We start from the raw sequence: 25,359 nt of genomic DNA on the forward strand, positions 1-25,359 counted from the left end.
AATGCGACTGCCACTACGGTGTTCGCAGTGCCTATCTTTTACATTGCAGCAGGTGCTGCTGGCTGCATCATCCGCCGCAAAGTAAAAAAAAGGAACATGTTAAATATATCGGTACCTGCCACATGGTGCAGTGATATGTTGTGGGGCATCATAGATGCCCCCCAGGACCCATGTCTGGGGGCCAGGGGTAAAGGGGCCTGCTACGGGCCCCCAATGTCCCTTTCGCCAGCATTTCCATGGCAGGTGAACTGCCATTGATAAGCTGGCGGGTAAGGGACATCGTAATCCCTGCTGCGGTGCATGGTAGGCACCACCAGCATTGTAGGAACCACGAGCCCCTCCACCACACCGGCGGTCTCAAGAAGCCCGTCGGGTGCGTGGTGGTTGGTCTTTCCGACCGTCAGGTAACCACCCGCCATTGTAATATGGCGGGCTGTGATGCAGTCACCAATGGCGGTGGGACCGCCACCGACGTGGTCCCACTGCCATTATAATCACCCCCTAAGTTTGGTGTGCATGCAAATCCTACATTGCAAACCCCTGGCAAGTTGCACTGCTAGTGCTGGAAAAAGGCCAATGGAGGTACCAATGGGTGATGTGGACTGGCCTCAAGGGTCTTGTGACCTCAGTGACAGATTCACTGTCGATCTAGGATGTGCTTCTTCATATGCCTGCCCGTAAGACTGGAAGTGAACTGCAGTATGGATTGTGGTGGACAGGTCCACCTGCGGGTGCTAAGACACCTGGCCTTCTAAGGTGTAGCATCGGAATAAGTTCCGTCAGGAGTGTGGTATGGTGAACTTGTCATGAAGGTCTGAACATGGTTCTCCAGTTCCAAATTCAGCAGCTCTGGCCAGAGTGCCACATTCTCTCCCACACTGAACACCATACTGCCCCACTGAGAGAAACTCGCACTGCCTTCAGCACAACTCAATTGTGCTGCGACTAAATTCAAATTATGCACCAGACAACAGTAAAATGCTACCTGAAAAAAAATGAATAACACCCTGGAAAAAGCAAACACTCATAGGGAATGCAAGAATAAGCAAAACATGTGAACTGTAATCAGAAAAAAACATGGTTACCTTAACGGTTTTAAACTCATTATTCAGAAATCAGTAAGTGATTTTGCCTGAAAAGTTCAAGACATGGCTACAGGACCAGGAAGGGACCCCTTTCAATGTCCATTGCTTATATCCTTTCAAAATGTATGCAGTTTGGTTTAAAAAAGACCACATCCCCAAACACAGAGCTGCATTTTATAAGCTAAAATAATTAAAAAGTTGAAAACGATCATATTAAACGTTTCCACTCTACCCATCAACCAGGTATTGCAGTCCCTTTAGGAATGGCGCACTTACCCACCCTGGGAAAACAATGTTGTTCAAAGAATGAAGATGAAAAGAAAGTAGCGCTTTCACTGGCAAACTCTGTAAAGTGGCGCTAATGTGTGTGGGTGTAAATAACAGTCTGGCCTGTCTGCTGTCCACTCTGTATTGCTTTATTTAGGTATTTAACTATTTTTTCTCTCCATTCCGAGGTTTTTCTTTTCAATAGAAAACGGTCAGAAAATGAGGACATTTACAGCCAAAGTGTTCAGCCTTTTTTGGATCAATTTCACAGGGGAACAAATAAAGAAAAGGAGAGGCAAGAGAGAGTACCTTAAGAGCTGCCTATTGAAATCAGCACGTAAGCAGGAGCGAGACAGAGACAGAAAGAGATGGGGGATTAAAGAGAGGAGGGCAGCCGCCAGAGGCAGATCAGGAGTAGGGGACACGGTCCTTGCCATGAAGGAAAAGAGACAGCGTTTATTTTTTCTCCGTTCTCTGCCCTTCCCAGAACGGCTGAGCCTTCCTGCAGCATAACAAAAGGCAGAGGGCGGGTGGCCTCTGACTCCAGGCAGGTCAAGTGCAGGGCCATTAGATAGCGCTTTCGCGTGCTAATGGCTCTGCGATAACAGAAGGGAGAGGGGAAATTCCTTTGTCCCCTCGTCCCCCCCCCACCCTTGTCGCCCGCGTCCCCCACACTTCCTACGCCCATGCTCGAACGTCGAGCTTTATAGGCGATGGTGATTTCTTGCGTCCAGGGACGCATTTTGAAAATAAAAAAGTAGGGGAACGGAATCGCTGGAAATGAAGAAGTAGGGGCACGCCGTGCCCTGCCGTTCCCCCCCACTTCGACCACTGTATACAATATTAGGGGATTTAAACTTCCACTAAGAAGTTGATAATGATCCAGACACTTCAAGCTTGCTAGACCTAATAAGCAGCGCTGATTTAAAACAACTTGTCACGGGTGCCACACATAAGGCAGGACACACATTGGATGGCATATTTTCCAATAACGGGCAGCTGATATTCACGGACATTCTCCCAGTGGTCTGGTCGAACCACAAGGCGGTGTTATTTGAGTTGACTCTGCCTGACAGATGTACTAAGAAACCAGTAAAAAAACAAGTGGTCAGCAGATCATGGAATAAGGTAAATGCCGATGAACTACAGGGACTGTTAACCTTTACCTCATCTGTTCTTCCTACCGATTTAGATGAGGCCACATCCGCTTACACTGATTGGCTGGTAGTAGCAAGTAACAAGGTTGCTCCTAAAAAATTCCTCCGTCACAATAGGGAACGACCCTCGTCACCTTGGTATACCCAAGAGTTCAGAGATAGAAAACTAGCCTACAAGCACCTGGAAAGAATTTGGAGGAGGGAGTACAACGATGGGGGAAAAAAGGAATACAAACAAAGCCTAGCGCACTATAAGCAGTTACTTCAAAAAACTAAACGAGTTTTTCGCTAATTAAATCAATTCTGCAAAGAACCAAACCAAAGAATTATTCAAAACAGTTACTGCCCTAGCACATCCAGCCCCCCTCCGATTACAGCTAGCCAAGAACTGTGTGATAAGATAGTGAACTTTTTCTTCGATAAAGTCGATGCTATTTTCTCTACTTTCATAGGCCCAACAACGAAGACAGCTTTGGCAGACACGGCAGATCCTAAGATAGGAAAAAGCACCTTGCTACATTTTTAAAATGTTAGCCCAGTCACTGCTTCAGATATTTTTAAGCTTCTGATAAACAGCGAAATTTGGGTCACCATCTGATCCGTGCCCACTCTCTATATTAAAACTAGCACCTGACCCAGTCACACTAACTTTCTAGGCCATCAGTAACGCTATGTTTGCGGAAGGGCACTTCCCCAAAGCATGGAAGAGTGCATCCATACTACCCCTGCTTAAAAAAACGAGTCTAGATCCTAAAGACAACAACAGCTTTAGACCCATCTCTAGACTCACACTCCCTGCTAACACTTCTGAAAAAATAATGAATACCCAACTTAGTCGGTTTTTGGAAGAAGGGCAGGTGCTGGATCCCACCCAGTATGGTTTCCGGGGGGGACACAGCAGAGAGTCCGCACTTCTTAAATCCACTGAAGAAATCAGGGCTACATTGGACCAGGGAGGAAAAGCTGCCATGATTATGCTGGACCTCTCTGTGGACTTTGATACGGTCCATCATGTTTTACTGATGGACCAGCTGCAAGAGATCGGAGTAAAGGGCACGGCCTGGAAATTACTCAAATCTTTCCTATCCAATAGAGTACAGACAGTGCCCCTCGGATATTTCACTGCCAAACCTTTCTCACTGCCCTGTGGAGTCCCTCTGGGGTCATCCATGAGTCCAACTCTTTTTAACGTTTATGTATCGCAGTTGGCTCCCCTGATTGAATCCTTCGGGTTCAATTTGACTTCTTATGCAGAGGACACACAAATCATTGTGTCACTGCTACCAGATGGAGTACAGGGAACGGAGTCCCACTTCCATGACTGCATGACAGCTGTGGGTAACTGGATGGCCCAAAATTGCCTTAAACTTAACTCCAGTAAAACAGAGGTGGTACTGTTTGGTAATGATCCAAATTTCAGGACCCTGGCATGGTGGCCGGATTAACTAGGTCCTCTTCCGACCCCCACTAGGAAGGTAAAACATATAGGAGTCTATATAGACAACAAACTCAGTTTTAAGGATCAAGTGAACGCAGTGGTCTCAGCTACATCTTACATTCTGAGATCCTGTAAAAAAAGTATGCCATTCCTGCCCAAAGCCAGCCAACAAACAGTCATTACTGCCTTAGCCATGTCCAGACTAGATTACTGTAATAGCTTATATCTCAATATCCAGGAGAGTCTCATGAAAAAACTTAAACTCCTGCAGAATGCAGCTGCCAGACTACTCACTGGCATACCAAAATATGCTTCAATATCGGCTGAGATTAAAAGGCTCCACTGGTTGCCCCTCAAAAAACGTGTTTTGTTTAAAGCTTTGTGTGGTCTACAAATCCCTTCAAGGATATGGACCTCTTCACCTAAAACCACATTGCCGCTGGTATGCACCTAGAAGATCACTGCGCTCCTCAGAAGCAAAACTAGTCTCAGTACCTTTTGTAAAAAAAGCTAACTGGGGTGGCAGAAGTTTAGTGGTTGGTGCAGCCAAAGCATGGAATGACGTCCCTTTGCCTCTTAGGTGCATGACAAATCTTCTGTACTTCAGGAAGGCCCTGAAAGCATGGCTTTTTACTGCCTAATGACAATTCACTATTCCTCCCGCGTTTAGGCCACTGTAGGACATCAAGTGTAGCGCCAGGACACCTTCGGGTAGCAGTTTGCGCTCTAGAAATGTCAATAACATTAACATTAACAGACCCGCTGCTCCTCCAGCTCCCCGCAGCCAAAGGAGCAAGGAAGGGGGCTCATTGGGGGCTGCCATCCACTGCTCAGTGCCTCCACAGCCACCTGTAAGAACCACAAGCCACGGATGCTCCTATGCCGGACCACAGAATACTCCACGCTCCAGCGACTTGTCAACGCTAGGCTGCATTGTGCCGCTGCCACTAGGCTGCTGTCACGCTGCCTCACAGAAAAAAATGTCAGGCCATTGGTCTATCTGTCAATGCTCCCCAAAGCTGCTACATAATTTAGAGGCAGATTGATGTGCATAAAGTTTGGATATTGCAGGGATAAGGGTCTACCTCGTGGGAGAATTAGTTTAGTGGTGCCATCTTTGCCTGCCTACCAGTCACACTCTCCCCCCTCCCCCCTCCCCCCTCCCAACTTCAATGATTTTGAGAAAGCCTTTGACAGTATACATCATAACAGCCTTTGGTGTATACTGGATGCCTATGGCTTATTTTAGCAGATACTTCTCCTCATCAAGAGCTTCTATGATAATTTGACCTGCAAGGTGGGGAGATAGCGAACATAGCTTCGAAGTCCAAATCGGTGGGAGACAGGGATGCATGATGTCAGCATTGCTCTAGCCTAGTCATCGACTGGGTAACGCAACGCACACCTGAAGACCAAGCCAGAGGCATCAGATGAACCTTATTCTCTACAGTGGAGGACCCTGACTATGTGGATGATCCAGCCTTGCTCTATCACACACACCAGCATATGCAGGAATAGATGCCTTACCTTAACATCTATGCACAGCAAGTGGGCCTGAAGGACAACACGAAGAAATCAGAAGTCATGCCACTCAACATCTCAAAACCTTAACCAATAAAGGTGGATAGAGAAGGTTACGCAATGACTGAAGAGTTCACCTACCTAGTCAGTGCTATCAGACATGATGGAGGGGCACTCAGTGGCATAAAGAGCAGACTGTTTAGCATCCTGAAGGCATTCCTGGCCTTGTTCAGTGTGTGGATGCCATCTCAGTACAGCACCAACACCAAGCTAGAATTGCGCTCTGTCCACACTCATGTATGGATCAGAATACGGGCGGATGACAAAAAGTGACATTACTAAACGGTCACCCTCCTACAACACTAATCTTGTTGATTTTCTGGCCGCAAACCATGTCCAACCAGGAACTGCTCACCAAATTCAAGCCCCAGAGAACGGACACCATCATTATGAGAAAGAGATGGCGATGGATACGACACACCATCAGAAAAGAACAAGACTTCATCACAAGGACAGTTCTTCACTGGACCCCAGGAGGTAAGCGGAAGAGAGGCAGGACAAAGAATATCTGAAGGCGAAGTGTGGAAACAGAAATGAAGACCTCGCACCACAACTGGAGCACCATACAGAATTTTGCCCTAGACAGACAGAAATGGTGGTCCTTCATTGCGGACCTACATGCCAGTCAGCATAATGGACAGTAAGTAGTAAGGTTCTTCTAAAATTGCTGGACTTTCTTAGAGGATCAGCCAGAAAATCAGTACCAAAAGTGCACTGCTGAATAGTACAATCTCGGTGTCTGCTCTTTCTCTACTGAACCTTGTGAATCTAAATTTGAATAAGGGCACACTCTTGCATCAAATCAGAGTACTGACTGTGGGAAAATGCCTTACCACTCTGCCTTTTCTTAGATGTACCAGGAAATAAATGTAATCCTTTGAAGAGTTTTGGCCTGAAAGTAACTACGTTAGTGTTCACTTCTAACAATCAATAGGCACCAGAAACTAGGTGGTAGCAGGGCTCAAGCACTGAATGAAAGGCCATATAATCCTTAATGGGGGATTTGGCGGAAGTATGACTGATCATGGGGAACTCTATGCTTGTATGTATCTATCAGAGAAAACTTGACAAACTGTGTCAAATATTTCCATGTGCCTGTTATTCTCATTTTCAGGTTGCAGAGCACAATTTTCTTATCTTTAACCATGCAAGCATATCTACAATTCCTAGTCAAATAGATTTCCTTCACAGTCTATAAAATGTAGTGTGTTTCTCTGTACTTCTGATAAGAACAGCTATCCGTCAAGATCAAACCTTTCTGAAGGCACATCAGAACCTTCAAATAAGGCATGGGCTTCAATAAATTGGTGGTCATGGGTGACTGATTATGCTGTGCTAAACCAGTGCCACAGGTTACTCGATATCACAGTGAGCACTTTTATCAGGTCCATAGAAAGAGCAGTTAGACTTGCGTCTATTAATGACCAGACGGTAAGTTGCCTCATGGTACCACTGGACTCTCTGGATTCCTTCTTGCTAGATTCCCAGATGCAGGCATGGTGCTAGCAAATACAAGACACAGTTCTGGGCTTTTAATCTATCAGCTATGTTTGATTGTGTATGCTTTGCTGGCCCAAAATATGACTTAGTACTGGTTTGTATAATGAGAAATCTAAAGTGGGGGTCTTGTATGATGTGTATGGATTCAGTGGGATGAACTGCTGTTCATTGCCTAACTAGAGCATACTATTCTCAATTTGCCAATAATGATCCATACAAGCAACAGGATAGTCTTAAGTTGGAAACTGTGAATAAAAATATATATTTTAACAATCAAATGATCCTTTATTTCAGGGATTAAGTTTGGAGACTGACTTGAAAAGGATAGGAATGCATATTATAATAAAGAGGCTAAATGAGTTGAAAACTGAAGCATTTGAGTAGCAACCTTAAAACGTTGTGTATCTTATATGAGAGGAATGAGCATATGTATATTGAGAAATATGTAGCTAAAATCTTTTCTAGAATGGGAAAAGGTGGTGGGTACAACTTGAGGGAACATTAAGATATAAATATTGTAGAAACAATCTAGAGTTAAAATATGTATTTTTTCATTATGTATGAAATAACAGAATTACTGGACTAGAGCCAAGTAGGGCATTCCTTTCATTAGTCACATAAAGGAAGAAGAATCTGAAATGGTGATAAAATCTTACATGTCCCTGCCACACTATGCTTTACATATTTGGATAAGAAATGACACACTTGAAATCAATCGGGTGCAATCATTATATATATATATTCTTGGGGGTACTGCTTAGGTCCAGCAAGGTAAGCATAGTGGACAACAAAAGAGAAAGCATACTGCCTTGAGGTGTGTTGGTATATGGCGCCTATCCAGATGTTGGATGTGTGAGGAAGGCTAACATCTCTGCCAACTACTCTGTTTCGTCCCCAAGTTTGCATTATCTTTCCCTGTGTTTGGGCACTTTAAGATCACAGTTGGGCCTTTGAAGCAAAGTGTAATGTTACTGAGAAATAGGATAAATCTGAGGTTAGTTGCACACTTTGGAGCCATCTGTAGTGGCTGAGTCCCATGAAGGTTGCAAGTGGTAAGAGAAGCAGGCTTGTCCACAGTACAAAAATCAAGATGTAGCAAGAGTGAATCGCAGGGCTAAAGAGATTGCTGATGCATGAAAGGCTAGTCCAGTGAAGGAATGAAGGATTGTTAAAGATATGGGCACCAGACACTGATGAGCGGTCCAACAGTTGGGAGAGCTATTAATAAAGGGGCCACTTCTAGGCTGGAGGGGGAGAAAGAACAGTCTTATTTGTACAGTAGGTTGCAACAGAACGCCTCCTGTGAGATTGTGCAGAGTCCGCAAATGCGAAACACACATTGGGCGGCAAGAAATCAGTACTATTTGGGCTTCTACCACCTCTGAGGGAGTGCAGGTGCCATGAGAAATGCACAGCATAATGTATGCTATGGTTGCAACACTCATACATATGGTTAGAAAAAAGTTGATGCATCTATTATTGTAATAGTAGTAAAAATATTATTTTTAATCATTCAATTTCTACACAAATAGATCAATATTTAGCCATTTTACAAAGCAAGGCACCCTTATAAAACAGCTCATGTTAAGTTTGTCTAACAAAAGTACAATATCAATTCATTTAAATAAAATTTACTCCCGAATATTCGGAATGCCTCACCACCTATATTTGCTACCTATATAAGGAAAAATTATTTAGCCTCGTACACCAGTCCAAATTTGAATTAATTTAATGCACTTCTCAACTACTTTTGCTAGTGGCATCGAAAGACACAAAACTAGCGTATGCACTCGTGACTCTGGTCTACAAAATACACATTTACGAACAAGGGCTCGAGAATAAAGGTTGTTTGGTTTAGAACAAGCTGCTGGCTTTGGAATTTCACCAGCTCCACAAAAACAATCTTAGTTATCATGGATTTTTATTTCTGATTGGTATTTCCTATCAACTCAATGTTTTACATTCACGCCCACTAAATAAATATGCTGAACGAGCATGTCTTGGAAGGCGGATTTATGTTTGTCATACTCCACATGGGGACCTTTTAATAATGTAACAAACAAGGATCATACGGAAAGTTAAAGCATTCCTCAACTGTAGAATTAATTCACGATTACCTTCGTGACCCTAATAAAAAATGTTTTAAACCATGGAGTAACCTGTACTATACAGTTTCTTATAAATATATAATACTTTTCTAATCTTATGGACTTGATAAGAATACAATCACAAACACCAGGTCTGGATTTTGAAAGCTTGAAATGTAAAACATCCAAAATCTTAGCATTTATATCACTCTAAACTCGGTGTCATAGCAACGGTATCAGTGACCCTAGTGCAAGCAAGTATAGAACGCTGCGACCCAGAAGCAGACAAGCATAGTTGAGAAGCATTGGGCCCCAACCCCAAGGAACTTGTCACTGCACTTGCATCAATAATAAAAATTAACTTCCTGGCTAGTGGCAGTTATGTTGTGTCTCTGCACAACATAACAAGGAATTACATTTGGCCACAAGCAACTTAATTTTTGAAGTTAAATGTGGTATCCATTTACTGTACTGAAACTTTTCCGGTCCTTCCCCCAACAGTGCTCAGAATACCAGTTAGTCTGTGCAAATTATGAATGTATGAATATATGCAAATATATGGAAATTATACCAATTACGACAATGTCCGAGTGTAATTTATGTATTACATAATTGGAAAGTAAACTCCAAAACTCTAGATTTGAGAAGCAGTATGGAAATGTGATTGTAAACATTAAAGAATGTCACTGCTGTCGTTCTGTTCAGTGCTTCAGTATGTATTTAGTGCTGCGATTTGGTGGAATCACTCAACCGGTCTCAGGGTATTTTTCTTACCTTGCACTTGAGTAGTACGGATTTCCCTCTTCTTCAAATCTTTTTATAATTGGGTCTTTTACTGCTGCTTCTTCCGCTTCAGAAAACTGCAAACAACAAACAATAATAATTTTTTTAAAGAACTGGTATGTTACTTTATGGTATTGTATCTAAGTATTTTACTTACTAATAATGCAGATTTGGAAGATCATTATTCTAACCAACATACAATTAGGTACCCAACTTTCAATTTAGCTGCCACGGTCTGTAGACACATTCAAATCAATAACTCATTTGGAACTGTTCACTCCCCAAGCTAAGGACTGAACACCTTCTTAAGTTATTTCAAATTAGAACTTAGGGTATGTGCATAGCACCGCCAGACTAAAAAAGTTGGACCAGGTCACTTATACACATACGTCTTATGAATAAAACATATACTTTAATTCAAAGGGATCGGCCAGTGAGAAATAGTTACAGATTTCAATCCTGATGGAGGTGTGGTGAGAGCATCAGTAAACTGACGCCATATCCCAATGAAGAAACACAATGTAACAAGTAATTAAACTTTCTCATCCATAAGAGCATACTTCCAAGGTCAACTATAGGACAGAATAATTACTGAGCGTTACAAAGAGTAAACAAAGTTGTCAGAGAAAAGGCATTCAATATTCAGCTGGAACGAAGTTAACTATATCCAAAGAGAAGCTTTTCAAGTTGGTTTGGGGGATGTTGCTCTAGCCTTGGGCCACTAGCCATGGGGGTATAGGCAATGGCAGGGAGAACATCATGCATGGCCAAGGCCTGCTTTTCCCTCTTGTATTCACCCAATTCTCAAATGGAGGCTGTGGCGCTAGCAAGCTGAGGCTACAACGCCGCACTGTCGTTATCAAGTAACGCTGTCCTTACTATCACCCATTCCCAGAAACGTAATGGTGTCTGCAATTGCAACATTGTTTCTATGTCAGGGGTTCTCTTATAGGTCCTGAATGAGTGGTCAGGGTGGGCGGGGAGTTTGCCAATCCCCGTTCCCATCACAATAGCCTGGGTATTGTTTGATCAATACATGTTTCAGTAATGTAAAATACACTAACACAAAGGAATGCATTTACAAAACAGATTATTTTACATAGCCAAATTTACACAACTCGTCAGAGACAATCGTCAGCCCCCCCTACCCCCCCACGCCCAAAAAGGGCATAATATAAAAAATACATTTCTCGCTCAATTCACCTGTAGGCAAAGAATACAGTATTGTCCTTCAGACTAAAGTGGCCATACTGACAAATGCCAGGTGTGCCATGTTAAATGTTATTCTCCCAGTGGTCATACCGGGGAATTGATGTGGTGCAACAAAGGCCTCTTCTGCTGCCAAAGGAAACGCCTTAAATGGAGTACTTCGCTCCAAAACATAATGTTCCATTTGGTTAAAGGAGGGCGTGAACTGGCATTTGGTTCAAGTGTGCTTCCCAAATGTACTCTAACAAATCCTTTATCAGACAAAAGCGAAGAGCAGTGTTCAGAAATGTTAAGATGACCTTCTAGGTTGATTTCCTTTGTCAGCTGAAATGTTCATCATCTGACAGACTTGTAACAGAAGTTAAAAAATACATGTTGATGTTTATATATGTTTGACCTGTCAAACCTAGCTGCATGAGACCAGAGCATCGCTTTATTAATTTGCTGCTCACTGCATCAGATATGCAACAAAAGGCTGATTGTTATTTTTCGTTTCTCAGCAGAAAACGTGTCCCATACTGCGGAATGACAAATATTTGAATGTCAGATGTGGCTTAAAGGTAATAATTAAAGGAATTCTGGAGCAGGAAAATGTCAGCCAGTAGTTCATAACTTGCATATTCTCTGTGTATCACAATGTTGCAGCAAAATATATCTGTAGGTACATTATTTATACAGTCAACATTTAAAGGTGAGTGAATGAGGTTATTTCAACATACTTAAATAAAGCCAACCCTTGTTTTCAAGTTACATGACTCCTTAAGATCGTTTAAAACAAGGCCTATTTTTCGGATTCAGGCCTCATTTTGGGGTTTATTTTATACCACATTGGTAAAAGATGCATTTCTTGACGATGGAAAGGCTCCAGACCGCAGACACGCTTGGGCCTAGACCGGGACCAGTGAAGTATTACGTAGATGACTATCTATGAAGATACTCAACTGAGTTTCACTGAGCAAGAAAAAGGACAGGTACGATAAATAAAGTAAAAACAAAACAGTAAATACAAGCAAATACAGATATTCTACCTGTTTTCCTTCTCGAAGTTTTTGGTCCTTGGTAATTGTGGCTAAAACAGTTGCAGCTTGTTCACCCCCCATCACTGAGATGCGTGCATTTGGCCACATGTATAAAAATCGTGGACTGCAAAGGAAAATATTATATAAAAATAAATCAACTGAAAATGTTCCGTACATTTGCCTGTCTACATGTCTAGCAAATGTTATAATGCAATTATAATTATGGCTAGTCTCAGTAGTATTGTGTGTTACAGCAGGTACGTACCCATAAGCCCTTCCACACATCCCATAGTTTCCAGCACCATAGGAGCCACCTATAATTATTGTAATTTTTGGCACACTGGCACAAGATACTGCAGTCACCATCTTTGCCCCATCCTTTGCTATTCCACCAGCCTCGTACTCGCGGCCAACCATGAAACCTGAAACAAACATACAATGAATCATTCAAAATGCACAAACCAGACCACATTACACTGAATAGCAATAGATTCAGACAGCACACGCAGATTTTGTTCCTAAATCAGTCAAGGTCCCAACATCCCCCTGACTTCCACCCAACGATATTTCAATTATTCAAAATCAGGAGGGCTGGGTAGCATTTACATTGAATTTATGGGATTTGTTTGAAAGTTCTTCAATTACATTAAAGCTGCTGTGACAGAAAATGCTAAGATCCATCATGGATACAGTGCACCTATACCCTACTGACATTATCTGAAGTGATGGCCACAAGACTATAACCAAAGCTACTTGCACAGGCTCTCGCATTCCTGTTTCCAACATCAACAGCTGTGTGGACTTCAGAATTTATAAACTGTGTAACTCACTTTCAGGAATATTGACAACCCATGTAAAATTGGATTTCTAATTAAGGATCAGGTGCAGCAAAAGAAAGCATGTCACTCATTGGATAAGAGATGAGGAAAATCGACCTGTGCTGTTTTAAAGATAGGTACATCTAGGAGATAAAATAACCCTGTCTCATAAGCTTTTACCAGATGCTGAAAAACATCAGATCTGCATCACGGGTCTGCAAAAAGTCCTTTTAATGTTAACATTTAAAATTAAAACATTAGTTTTGCCCAATTTAATTTACTTGGCAAGTGAAGGCAAAAGTCAACTCTGAATCTATGTCAAAACCCTGGAGAGGCGTTGAGGTGCTTTTTGGTGAGTAGCACGCTACTCTGGAAGCCAAGGTATTAGTGGTGGATTAGTATAGGGAAATGGAAGTTGTTAATTTGAGCGGTGGACATGCCAGTCTGTTAGTCTGATTGAATAGGATAAGGGAGGAATAAAAAGAGGGAAGAATCTAGATGGTGTGATTTGGAAGATCATATTGATTAGATGAGGTTTGAGATGAGAGTCAAAGGAGGACTAGAGGAGGGAAGAGTCTACAAAGGGTTGTATGGAAGGTCATAGTAGTAGACTGAGGTTTGGGGTGAGTCAAGGAGGGATAGAGGAGGGAAAGATCTTAGAGGGATCATTGTAGTAGTTTGGGATGAGTCAGAGAGTGGAGGTAAATTATATATTGAGAGGGGTATAGGATGAGACAGAGTAGTGCCTTGAAGACAGTTGAAGGTTTTGTGTTTCTGTTTTGTTTGTTTCATTATTCCTCTCTCTCTACAGTAGGTGTAAAATCATAAAATATATAGATATATAACTACATAGAAAGGAGATATGTGTTTAAATGAAAATAATAAAGTGATATAAAATTGCAGCGCATGAAGTTCTATATTTGCAAGTATGGATAGATAGAAAATCAGACTTTCAAGTGTTTGTACATAAAAGCCAATCTATATATAGCACATCCGCGTCATGGTGATCTGAATTATTGTGCTTTCACCAAATTGTCCAGAGAAGCATTGTGCCTTTAAGATTGTAATGGGGCAGAGTCATCCAGTCAGTGGGAGTGACCACAAGAACATTCAAATGGGCCCCAGGTGTGACGATTTGTAGTTGAAGCTGGCACTGAGGAAAGCGGATAATGCTGAAACGTGTCTGCCGAGGCGCTTCACAATTTCAAGGACTGAGCGCATTGAATAAACCCCTTGACCATTTACCCTTGCTGTGTCGGACCCCCTTTGAGGGGGTAATGGTGTGTGTGTGTATATATATATATATATGTATATGTATATATATATATATATATATATATATATATATTACCTACTGGCGCTCGCCAGTAGGTAGTTATAGTTAGGACCACGTTTCCATAGGAAATCCGCAACATTCTATTTTGAATAACTTTGGCGCCGGTCGACGAATCCTCGCGAATTTTTCAAAATAGGTGGGGCGCTACGCTCCGCTCCTACCCTGAAAGTCTCGGGGGGATTCGTCAAGCGGGGGCTGAGATAAAAGGGGGGTCCCAAAACGCGTTTTTCCCATGCATTTTTCCATAGGACCTTTAGACAGGGCTACAGCCCGAACGGATGAACAGAATTACTAGAAATTTGGCAGAGAGGTAGTCCTCAGGTCAAGGAAGTGCCTTTTGTAGGTTTGGTGTAAATCTGTTCAGTAGATTCTGAGAAAATAGCCTTTAAATCAATATATATATCTGAGCCAGCTTACGGTGCGCTTACGGTACGCGTACGGTGGCGTGCGCGAGCGCGATTCTGATTGGCTCTTAGATCTTAGTAAACATTCGAATCGGCCGAAACCAGGAAGCGGCGGCCGCCATTTTCTCTCTCGCACTGAGAGTGATGTTTAAAATATAAAGCACAAAAACATGTAAAGGGGCTGTTTAGACAGCTCCCACACACATAGCAATGTTGAGGGAGTCCCCAAAGATCCCCCAAGGCCAAAAACGGAATTTTTATTTTTTCGCTAATTTCGCAGATTACGCTTACCGTACGTGTACGGTAAAAAATTATATAAAAAAAAAAATTATCCACACTCTCCCCACCCCGTGTGCAATTGGTGCCCGAAGGGCATCAATTGCGCATGGCTTAATAAAGATGAGTTAAACTAAAATATTTAAAAAAAAAATAAAAAATAAAAAAATTATCCACACTCTCTCCACCCCGTGTGCAAATGGTGCCCGAAGGGCACCATTTGTGCATGGCTTATAACATATACGAAAAATTAAAATATTACCTTTCAAAACGAAGTGCATCATATGTCCTCCATGTGCGCACGGTGCGCGAAGCGCATCGTGCGTACATGGCCCATTTAGCGTAACGTGGGCACGGCACTAACTGCGTAAAGTGGGCGCGCGGTGCGCGAAGCACACCGCGTGCTCACTGTGCACGCACGGTGCGCGAAGCGCACCGTGCGCGCACGGAACGAACTGCGTTAAGTTGGCGCGCACGCCACGAATGGCGTAAAGTAACTTAGCATTTAAAAAACCGTACAAATTCACTGAAAAAACCATAGGTTTCACACACGTTATAGTTAGGAGTTAGCATTTAAAAAACCTTGCAAATTCACTGAAAAAACCATAGGTTTCACACATGTTATAGTTAGCGGAAATTTTACTGATAAAAAACCAATGAAATTCCCCCGTTATAGTTAGCGCAGGCAACTATAACTCACGCGACCGCAATCTTCTGCTGATGACATATGTGTCTTTATGAAAAAAAAATATTTGTAATATATGTATAGCTAAAAATGTATGGAAGAAGACATGGGCAAATAAGTGTCTAAATACAGTATTAGCATCAGCAGAGGATTGCGGTCGCGTGAGTTATAGTTGCCTGCACTAACTATAACGGGGGAATTTCATTGGTTTTTTATCAGTAAAATTTCCGCTAACTATAACATGTGTGAAACCTATGGTTTTTTCAGTGAATATATATATATATATATATATATATATATATATATATATATATATATATAGTTCACGGAGGGGGCGCGTCTGATGTTGATAGGGAGCTTGTTCCAGGTGTTGGCCGTGATGTAGGAGAAGGCTCTTCCCCCTGTTCTGGCTCTGCGGATGCACTGGGTTTCTTCGAAGGTGAGGTTGTCAGAGCAGGGATTTATTATTATTATTATTTATTTTTATAGAGCGCGTAGTCACCCGTAAGTATCCCAGCGCTAAGATCAGTACAACTGGGGAGTCAGCGGAGGCAGGGATGGAGGTCGGTTAAGGGAAAAGGTGGGTTTTCAATTGCTTCCTGAACCGTAGGTAATTAGGTTCAGTTCTCAGGAGGTGAGGTAGGGCGTTCCAGAGACGTGCGGTGTGAACCGAGAAGCGTCTTCCTCCTGTTCGTGCCTTCTTCACTCTGGGAGTGACGATAAGATGTTCCTGATCGGAACGGAGGGATCTAGGAGCTTTGTAGGGTTTGATAAATTTTTCCAGGCTTGGGGGGCCATTGTTTTGAAGCAGTCTATGTGCCAGGCAGAGGGCCTTGAACATCACACGTTCTCTCACCGGGAGCCAGTGGAGACGCTTCAGAGCTGGTTTGACCGAAGCTCTGGCAGGGGTGTTAGTGAGGATCCGGGCAGCTGCATTTTGGACCCTTTGTAGTTTGTTCATGGTTGCCTCTGGGGCCCCTAAGTAGATGGAATTACTAAAGTCGAGCCTGGAGAGTATCAGGCCTTGAATCAACAGTTTCTGGGATTTGTGAGGGAGCAGGGGCAAGATCTTTCGAATTGACCTAAGCAGCCCAAAGCACGTCCCGGCTACCTTTTTTGCTTGTGTTACGAATGAGAGGTCCTTATCTAGCCAAACACCCAGGCTTTTTACCTCTGGTTTCGGGTCTGGGGGCGGGCCTAAGCTGGGTGGCCAGATGTTTTGTAGTGGAGAGGGTCCCTTTTGACCAAGGAGGAGAATGTCAGTCTTTGAACCGTTAAGTTTCAGAGACCATCTGTTCATCCATCCTTGTATCTGTGTCAGACAGTTGTACAGGTCCACAGGTTGTTGTCTGGGATGTGAAAGGGACACCACTAACTGTGTGTCGTCAGCATAACTAACGATGCTCACTCCGAACGGAGTAACAACCTCCTCCAATGGGGACATGTAGATGTTAAATAATGTGGGGCTAAGGGAGGAGCCCTGAGGCACGCCAAATTGGAGGGGAGTGTCGGAGGAGCGGGTGTTATTCTCCCAGATTTGAAAGGAGCGTTGACTCAGAAAGGACGATAGCCAGGACAGGGCAGTTCCTTCAACACCGACACTCATGAGTCGTTGGATAAGAAGTTGGTGATTGACGGTGTCAAAGGCCGCACTCAGGTCGAGGAGGATCACTGCCACTGATCCTCCTTCGTCTAGGAGTGCTCTGCCTCTTCCACCGCCATGAGGAGGGCGATGTCGGTGCCCTGCCCGGGGCGGAATCCCGTCTGCGAACTTTTTAGACGGTTGTTGTTCTCCAGAAATTGTGAAAGTTTTCTGTTCACAAGCTTTTCCGCGATCTTACTAGTTCCCGGGAGGAGGGAGATTGGTCTGTAATTTGCTAGGTCGGCAGGGTCAAGGGAGGGTTTTTTTAAAAGTGCCTTGACGACTGCCGCCTTCCAGCTGGGAGGGACGACTCCTTGTTGAAGGGAGGCGTTAATAAGGTGGGTAAGGGGGGGAACGATCGTGGGTGCTACCTTTTTGAGAATACGTAAGGGGGCCGGATCCCTGGGAGACCCGCTTTTAATGATGTTCAGCGTATCTTTAACCTCATCTGCCGTCACTTGTCCCCAGGAAGTGAGACATGGGGGGGTAGGAAAGTTGTAGGCTTCTTTTTCCTCGCTCGGACTTATGGATGGAATAGAGTCCCGGATTTTTTGGATTTTCTCCTTGAAGAAATTTGCTAACTTGTAGCACTTTTCCTCATCACCTTTGGGGTTTGGGGGGTCTCTCGGTCTCGGGTCCGGGATTTTGAGGAGTTCGTTTAAGATGGTGAAAGATTCCTTACTGGAGCTAGCGGATTGTTCTATTCTTTCTTGGAAGAATAGAGTTTTGGTATTGCGGAGGGTGGTTTTATAGTTTTGTAAGGCGGTGTGATAGGCAGCCTTCTTTTCATTAGATTTATCCTTTCTCCAGGAGCGTTCTGTTCTCTTACATTCCTGTCGAAGGGATTTGAGTGCCGGAGTATACCAGGGGGCAGGAGTCACTCTTTTGGTATGTTTAAGGGTGATAGTTTTGGGGAGGAGTTTGTCCAGTGAGGATGTGAGCCAAAAATTGAACTGTTCGTCGGCCGTGACCGGGTCCGTGGAGAGGATAGGTGTAGAATCAGAGAGCAAACTGGCCCATTCCACCGGTTCAAGCTTGTGCCAACGACGGTCTGTCACTCGGATTTTGGGGGGTTGGGGGAGTGCATTGGTAAGGTGCCAGAAAAAGGGAACAAGGAAGTGATCTGACCAAGGGAGAGGGATGGGGGGACCGGAGGTGATATCCCTGATGTTGGTCAGGACGGGGTCCAAAAGGTGACCCTTGTCATGGGTAGGTTCGTTGTTAATCAATCGGATATTGAAAGACCTAAGGTCCTGAAGAAGATCCGAAGCTGAAGAATCTGTGGGGTCATTAAGATGAAGGTTGAGATCGCCCACGACGAGAAAGTTCGAGGTGGAGGAAACTGATTGTGACGCCGTGTCAGTGAGGGCGTTGAGGAAATTCCCTGGTGTCCCCGGAGGGCGGTAGAGCAACAGTCCTGAAAGGGAGTGTGCCGGGGAAATTTGAAGGACAAAGTAGCAGCTTTCACAATCTTCAATATTGGCATTGCTAATCCTACAGGCAAGATGTTCTCTGTAGATGATTGCCAGCCTTCCTCCTCTCCCCTTAGGTCTATGTAAGGTTTGAATGAGATAGCCTGGGGGTAGGGCATTGACAATGTCCGAGTCCGTGCTGGTGGAGAGCCAGGTTTCTGTGAGAAACAGAGCGACCAGGCCATGATCCTGTATCAGCAAAATGATTTCGTGCGCATGCTTAGGGAGTGAGCGGCAGTTAAGGAGGCCCATCTGTAGTCCCGGCTTTCCCGGGCCGTATTCGGCTGAGTTACAACGTGCACAATTGATAAAGGGTTTACCTTCGGCATGGACGTAGTGGCTGTCCTGAGATTTTTTCTGGTGAAGGGCCCGAAGCATGTCACTTGTGTACACCAGGCGATCCTGCAACAAATCCGGCAGAGTTCCTTGGGCCTGGGTCCGGCTGGGCCCGGACGGGCCCAGACGGGCTTGCCTTTGGCGCGCCTTCGGCGCGCTGACGGCGCGCCCGCTGCGCCCGTCCGCTGCGCGTCAGAGTACTGTGCATAGTTTTATGCGGGAAGAGGACGTAGGGGGGTGTGGCCTGGAGAAGTGGGCGTGGCCTGTGAACAGGCTGGGTCGCTGATGGCGGTGCTTGCGAATTCCCAACCCCGTGGCAGCGTTCAGATCGGCTGGCCGGGTAATTAGGTACCGGATAGATGCCCCAACCAGCCTAACAGGTAAGGGAGAAGTACGCAAGTTTTAAAAACAATTTACATAAGTATTTAAAAGATCCAATTTCTAGCAGAGCTCCCGGCTGTGCCTCAGGAGTACAGATACTAAGAAGGGCTGGGCGTCGGTGCTTTATATAATCAGGGGGGGCGTGGCCTGGAGAAGTGGGCATGGCCTGTGAACAGGCTGGGTCGCTGATGGCGGTGCTTGCGAATCCCCAACCCTGTGGCAGCGTTCAGATCGGCTGCGCGGGTAATTAGGTACCGGATAGATGCCCCAACCAGCCTAACAGGTAAGGGAGAAGTACGCAAGTTTTAAAAACAATTTACATAAGTATTTAAAAGATCCAATTTCTAGCAGAGCTCCCGGCTGTGCCTCAGGAGTACAGATACTAAGAAGGGCTGGGCGTCGGTGCTTTATATAATCAGGGGGGCGTGGCCTGGAGAAGTGGGCGTGGCCTGTGAACAGGGTGGGTCGCTGATGGCGGTGCTTGCGAATTCCCAACCCCGTGGCAGCGTTCAGATCGGCTGCGCGGGTAATTAGGTACCGGATAGATGCCCCAACCAGCCTAACAGGTAAGGGAGAAGTACGCAAGTTTTAAAAACAATTTACATAAGTATTTAAAAGATCCAATTTCTAGCAGAGCTCCCGGCTGTGCCTCAGGAGTACAGATACTAAGAAGGGCTGGGCGTCGGTGCTTTATATAATCAGGGGGGGGTGGCCTGGAGAAGTGGGCATGGCCTGTGAACAGGCTGGGTCGCTGATGGCGGTGCTTGCGAATCCCCAACCCTGTGGCAGCGTTCAGATCGGCTGCGCGGGTAATTAGGTACCGGATAGATGCCCCAACCAGCCTAACAGGTAAGGGAGAAGTACGCAAGTTTTAAAAACAATTTACATAAGTATTTAAAAGATCCAATTTCTAGCAGAGCTCCCGGCTGTGCCTCAGGAGTACAGATACTAAGAAGGGCTGGGCGTTGGTGCTTTATATAATCAGGGGGGCGTGGCCTGGAGAAGTGGGCGTGGCCTGTGAACAGGCTGGGTCGCTGATGGCGGTGCTTGCGAATTCCCAACCCCGTGGCAGCGTTCAGATCGGCTGCGCGGGTAATTAGGTACCGGATAGATGCCCCAACCAGCCTAACAGGTAAGGGAGAAGTACGCAAGTTTTAAAAACAATTTACATAAGTATTTAAAAGATCCAATTTCTAGCAGAGCTCCCGGCTGTGCCTCAGGAGTACAGATACTAAGAAGGGCTGGGCGTCGGTGCTTTATATAATCAGGGGGGCATGGCCTGGGGAAGTGGGCGTGGCCTGTGAACAGGCTGGGTCGCTGATGGCGGTGCTTGCGAATTCCCAACCCCGTGGCAGCGTTCAGATCGGCTGCGCGGGGTTGGGAATTCGAATTTCTGTTGGGTGCGTGGAAGGTGATTCTCTCGTTGAGGTTTTGGGGTCCTGTGTTGTGTAGGCATTTGTAGTCATGGGTTAGTATCTTGAACGTGACAATTTTCTCGACGGGGAGCCAGTGGAGGTTCTGTAGGTGTTGGCTGATGTGTTCATGTTGGGGGATGCCGAGGACGAGTCTGGCTGTGTTTGTACATTTGTAATCAGTCTATAGTTGTTTGGCTGATACGGGTCCATGTTTGTTTTCTAATAATCGGCGTATGTATACCTTTTTTGAGGTCTTCTGGAAAGATTCCTGTATTTAATGAATTATTGATGATTTTTCTTACTGGTGTGCCAGCAGAGGTGGTTAAAAGAATGTTTGTGAAGATTCGTAGTGAACAAGGGTCAGAAGGGAAGCCAGCTGGCTTACATGCTTTGACCAGATCAATAAATACACATTGTAATAGTTGTTTGAAGGAATGCAGAGGCTGGGATAGCCTACTCTTGAAGGGAATTGTTGGAAACGGGTTGGTGCTGGTGGTTTTACTTTGTTTTAAATAGGAGTCCAACATGTCTGCCCTGGTTATGTAATGATTTGCCACTTTGTTAGTAAATTCTTGAGTCATGGGATGAGTTCCTTCTGTGCATTTAGGTTTACAAAATTCTGTGATTATTTGCACATTTACCATTTTGAATTCTGTCTGCATAGTACCTTTTGTTTTAGCTTTTTTGATTGTGGACTTGTATATTCTGTTAAGGTTCTGAAGGTGAAATATGTCTCGATTACTATTTGTTTTGAGCCAGGTGCATTGAAGCTTTGAAATGTGTTTTATTATTTTCAGTTCTGCATTCCTTCAAGGTGCTTGTTTTCTTTTGTCCTGTTTTGTTGTGTTTAGTGGTATTAGGATATCAAACACCTCCCAAAGCGACTCAAAGTTTTGGTATGGAATTTATTGTGTCTAGATTTGTGTTGGAAGTTATTTGTGTTTAAGTATTCAAAATTGAGTTTGTTCAATGGTCGATAAGTCGATGCATATATGGTGGCCTTAAGTATGTTGATTTGTTGTGTTTTGTGTTGGAATGCTACCAGATGGTGGTCTGACAGTGTGACAGGAGTAATCCTTTGAAAGGTGACTAGCTCTTAATTTGCAAAAATGACATCCAGGATGTGTCCAGCTATGTATGTGGGTTTTTGGACTATCTATTGTAGGTTTTAAGATGAGGAATATTGGGTTTGTCAAACCATATGTTTAGGTCACCAAGGATGCATAGGTTGGAGTGTAGTGTCATTAGTTTTGAAACAGAGTCTAGAAACGTGTCTGGAAATGTTGCATTGCTAGGTGGTGGTCTGTAATGAAGGAGAAAGTTACAGTAGGAAGTTGGTGTAGGGTTGCATCTTGTCATGAGGGCCTCACAACCTTATAAGGAAATGACGTCAGCTTTGGTGAGATTTATTGATTCCTTGAATTTAACAGCTAGTCCACCTCATCTTTTGCCTATGCAATTTTGCATGACAGCTTGATTGCCTGAAGGAACGGCTTCATGCAACACTTGAGCAGTGTCATCTCCCAACCACAATTCAGTTATGAAAAGTAAATTCAAGTTGTGTGTCAGTGAGTACATCATAAATGTTGTGCTTGTGTTTACAGAGTGATCGAGCATTTACTAGCAGGCAGTGTAGAGAATGTGTTTTGGTGGTGGGATGATTGTTTGCTAGAGGAGTGAGTAGTACTCTTTGAACTTGTAACATGTGCATTATTAGCATCAGTATTAACTGTGTGAAGATAGCCATCATGTTGTTTTTCTATATTGTGATAATCATTGAGCAGGTTTAGAAGGACTTTTGTTGGGTCTGTGTGTCTAGTGGTGAAGATGGTGGTTGAGAGTGAGTTGGTGAACTGTGTTTCTGTAGAGTTGCGTAATAGAAACGATGATGCCAAGTTGTGAAGAGGGGCATGCTGTTTATTTTGTTTGTGTCTGCTTATGGTGGAAGGTGTATGGATTAAGGGTGGTTGGTGGTGGTAGAGCATGTGGGTTATGTTTTAGGGGTTTAAACTGTGCAATGGATGAGAGGCGGATGAATGAGTGTTGTTGTGTTGGGGTATTTGTGGTAGGTGTTGTTGAAGACAGAAGATCTGGGAGTAAAGATGGTTTGGAATCTGTATTATTTGTGTGGTCATGAGAGTGGGAGTTGGTGTTTGTTTCTATTTTGTGATGAAAAATAGTACGAAGTTATCTGTGTGTGAGAGATTTTGATGTGGTGGTTTGTGTAGCTCTAGGACACCCCCGCGCCGCACGGCCACCAGCTGCTGCGTGCGTCTTCCCCGCCTTCTGCCTCGCTAGCCGAGCCTCCGCCGCGTGACCACGCCCCCTGCCTTCTAGCGGCGTGGTCCGTGACCGCCTGACCTGCCCCCTTCGTATTTGCTGTTCTTTATTGTGTTTTGTTGCCTGTCTCCCTGTAACTTGTTTTTTGCCTTCTGTATTGCTTGCTTCGTTTGGCCCCTTCGTCCTCCCTCCCCGCTCCCCGCCACAGCCGCTAACCCCGCCCCTTTTGCCTTCTGTACCCTCCCCGCTCCCGCCTCCCAGCTGCTCCGCCCCCCGCGCACTTGGCCATATATGGCGACCGTGCGACGCAGGTGAGTGTGACCTAGCTCTAGGACACCCCCGCGCTGCACGGCCACCAGCTGCTGCGTGCGTCTTCCCCGCCTTCTGCCTCGCTAGCCGAGCCTCCGCCGCGTGACCACGCCCCCTGCCTTATAGCGGCGTGGTCCGTGACCACCTGACCTGCCCCCTTCGTATTTGCTGTTCTTATTGTGTTTTGTTGCCTGTCTCCCTGTAACTTGTTTTTTGCCTTCTGTATTGCTTGCTTCGTTTGGCCCCTTAGTCCTCCCTCCCCGCTCCCCGCTTCCCGCCACAGCCGCTAACCCCGCCCCTTTTGCCTTCTGTACCCTCCCCGCTCCCGCCTCCCAGCTGCTCCGCCCCCCCGCGCACTTGGCCATATATGGCGACCGTGCGACGCAGGTGAGTGTGACCTAGCTCTAGGACACCCCCGCGCCGCATGGCCACCAGCTGCTGCGTGCGTCTTCCCCGCCTTCTGCCTTGCTGCCTCGCTAGCCGAGCCTCCGCCGTGTGACCACGCCCCCTGCCTTCTAGCGGCGTGGTCCGTGACCGCCTGACCTGCCCCCTTCGTATTTGCTGTTCTTTATTGTGTTTTGTTGCCTGTCTCCCTGTAACTGGTTTTTTGCCTTCTGTATTGCTTGCTTCGTTTGGCCCCTTCGTCCTCCCTCCCCGCTCCCCGCTTACCGCCACAGCCGCTAACCCTGCCCCTTTTGCCTTCTGTACCCTCCCCGCTCCCGCCTCCCAGCTGCTCCGCCCCCCCCGCGCACTTCGCCATATATGGCGACCGTGCGAACGCGCAGCGGTCACGCGCAGCGGGCGCGCCGATTGTGCGCCGAAGGCGCTCCAAAGGTAAGCCCGTCTGCGCCCGTCCGCGCCTGGACCGCGCCCAGTGCCAGGACCCCTGGCCCACGAGGACCCCGGCCAACCCGCCTGACATACACCGCCACCACCCTCATCGCACTCAACACCGGCCGAACCCCGGGATGCCACCAAGCCACCCCGAGACGCACCCACGGACCCTTCAGCTGCCACGCCTGCAAGTTCACCTGCATCCGGACCTGCCCGGCACCAGCACCTGCCAAGCCGAACACCAGCAGCAAACACCTCAAGTGCATCCTGCTCAACACCCGCTCCGTCCACAGACACGCCACCGAACTCTGGAACCTCCTAGACGCCACAGCCCCTGACGTTGCCTTCATCACGGAGACCTGGATGAACGCCTCTTCAGCGCCCGACATCGCCATCGCCATCCCAGAGGGCTACAAGATCACCCGGAGGGACCGCACCGCCAACCAGATGGGAGGAGGCATCGCCATCATCCACAGGAACACCATCCGAATCACGACTAGCACCGACAACACCCTAACCACCGCCGAACACCTGCACTTCCAGATCCACACCGACCCGAAGACCACCCTCAGAGGCACCCTGATCTACCGACCCCCGGGACCACGCACTCAATTCAGCGAGGACATTGCCGACTTCGTCAGCCCGCATGCCCTCCCCTCCGCCGACTACATCCTCCTGGGGGACCTCAACTTCCACCTGGAGAACAACAACGACCGCAACACCAGCACCCTGCTCGACAACCTCGCCAACCTTGGACTGAAGCAACTGGTGAGCACCCCTACCCACCTCGCCGGACACACACTCAACGCCGTCTTCTCATCCAGCAAAGACATCGCCTTCAGCCACGCCACAGAACTCCACTGGACGGACCACAGCTGCGTACACTTCACCTTCAAAAGAACGACGATCCACCACCACCAGCAACAGGTTGCCCGTAGAAGCTGGAACAAGATCACAGCCGACCAGCTCGCCGCTTCCCTGAGCCAGCACCCTCCTGCCAGCTCAGCGAACCCCAGCCAGGCCGCCGACAACCTCACGAAGTGGA

At 45.8% G+C, this 25,359-nt stretch overlaps 1 protein-coding gene across 1 annotated transcript in view; it reads right to left on the minus strand.

The window, feature by feature from the left end:
- Positions 1 to 25,359, minus strand: part of MCCC2 (methylcrotonyl-CoA carboxylase subunit 2) — a 209,639-nt gene that overhangs the window by 20,556 nt on the left and 163,724 nt on the right. Inside the window, exons 14-16 of the mRNA XM_085632355.1 lie at positions 12,392 to 12,548; positions 12,136 to 12,250; positions 9,890 to 9,975 (exon numbers count right to left, since the gene is read on the minus strand). Of these exons, the coding sequence (XP_085488481.1) occupies positions 9,890 to 9,975; positions 12,136 to 12,250; positions 12,392 to 12,548 (358 nt within the window). The remainder of the gene's footprint in view (positions 1 to 9,889; positions 9,976 to 12,135; positions 12,251 to 12,391; positions 12,549 to 25,359) is intronic.

The sequence above is a fragment of the Triturus cristatus genome, chromosome 2_1 (genome assembly GCF_964204655.1).
Source record: "Triturus cristatus chromosome 2_1, aTriCri1.1, whole genome shotgun sequence".
NCBI classification, from domain to species: Eukaryota; Metazoa; Chordata; class Amphibia; order Caudata; family Salamandridae; genus Triturus; species Triturus cristatus.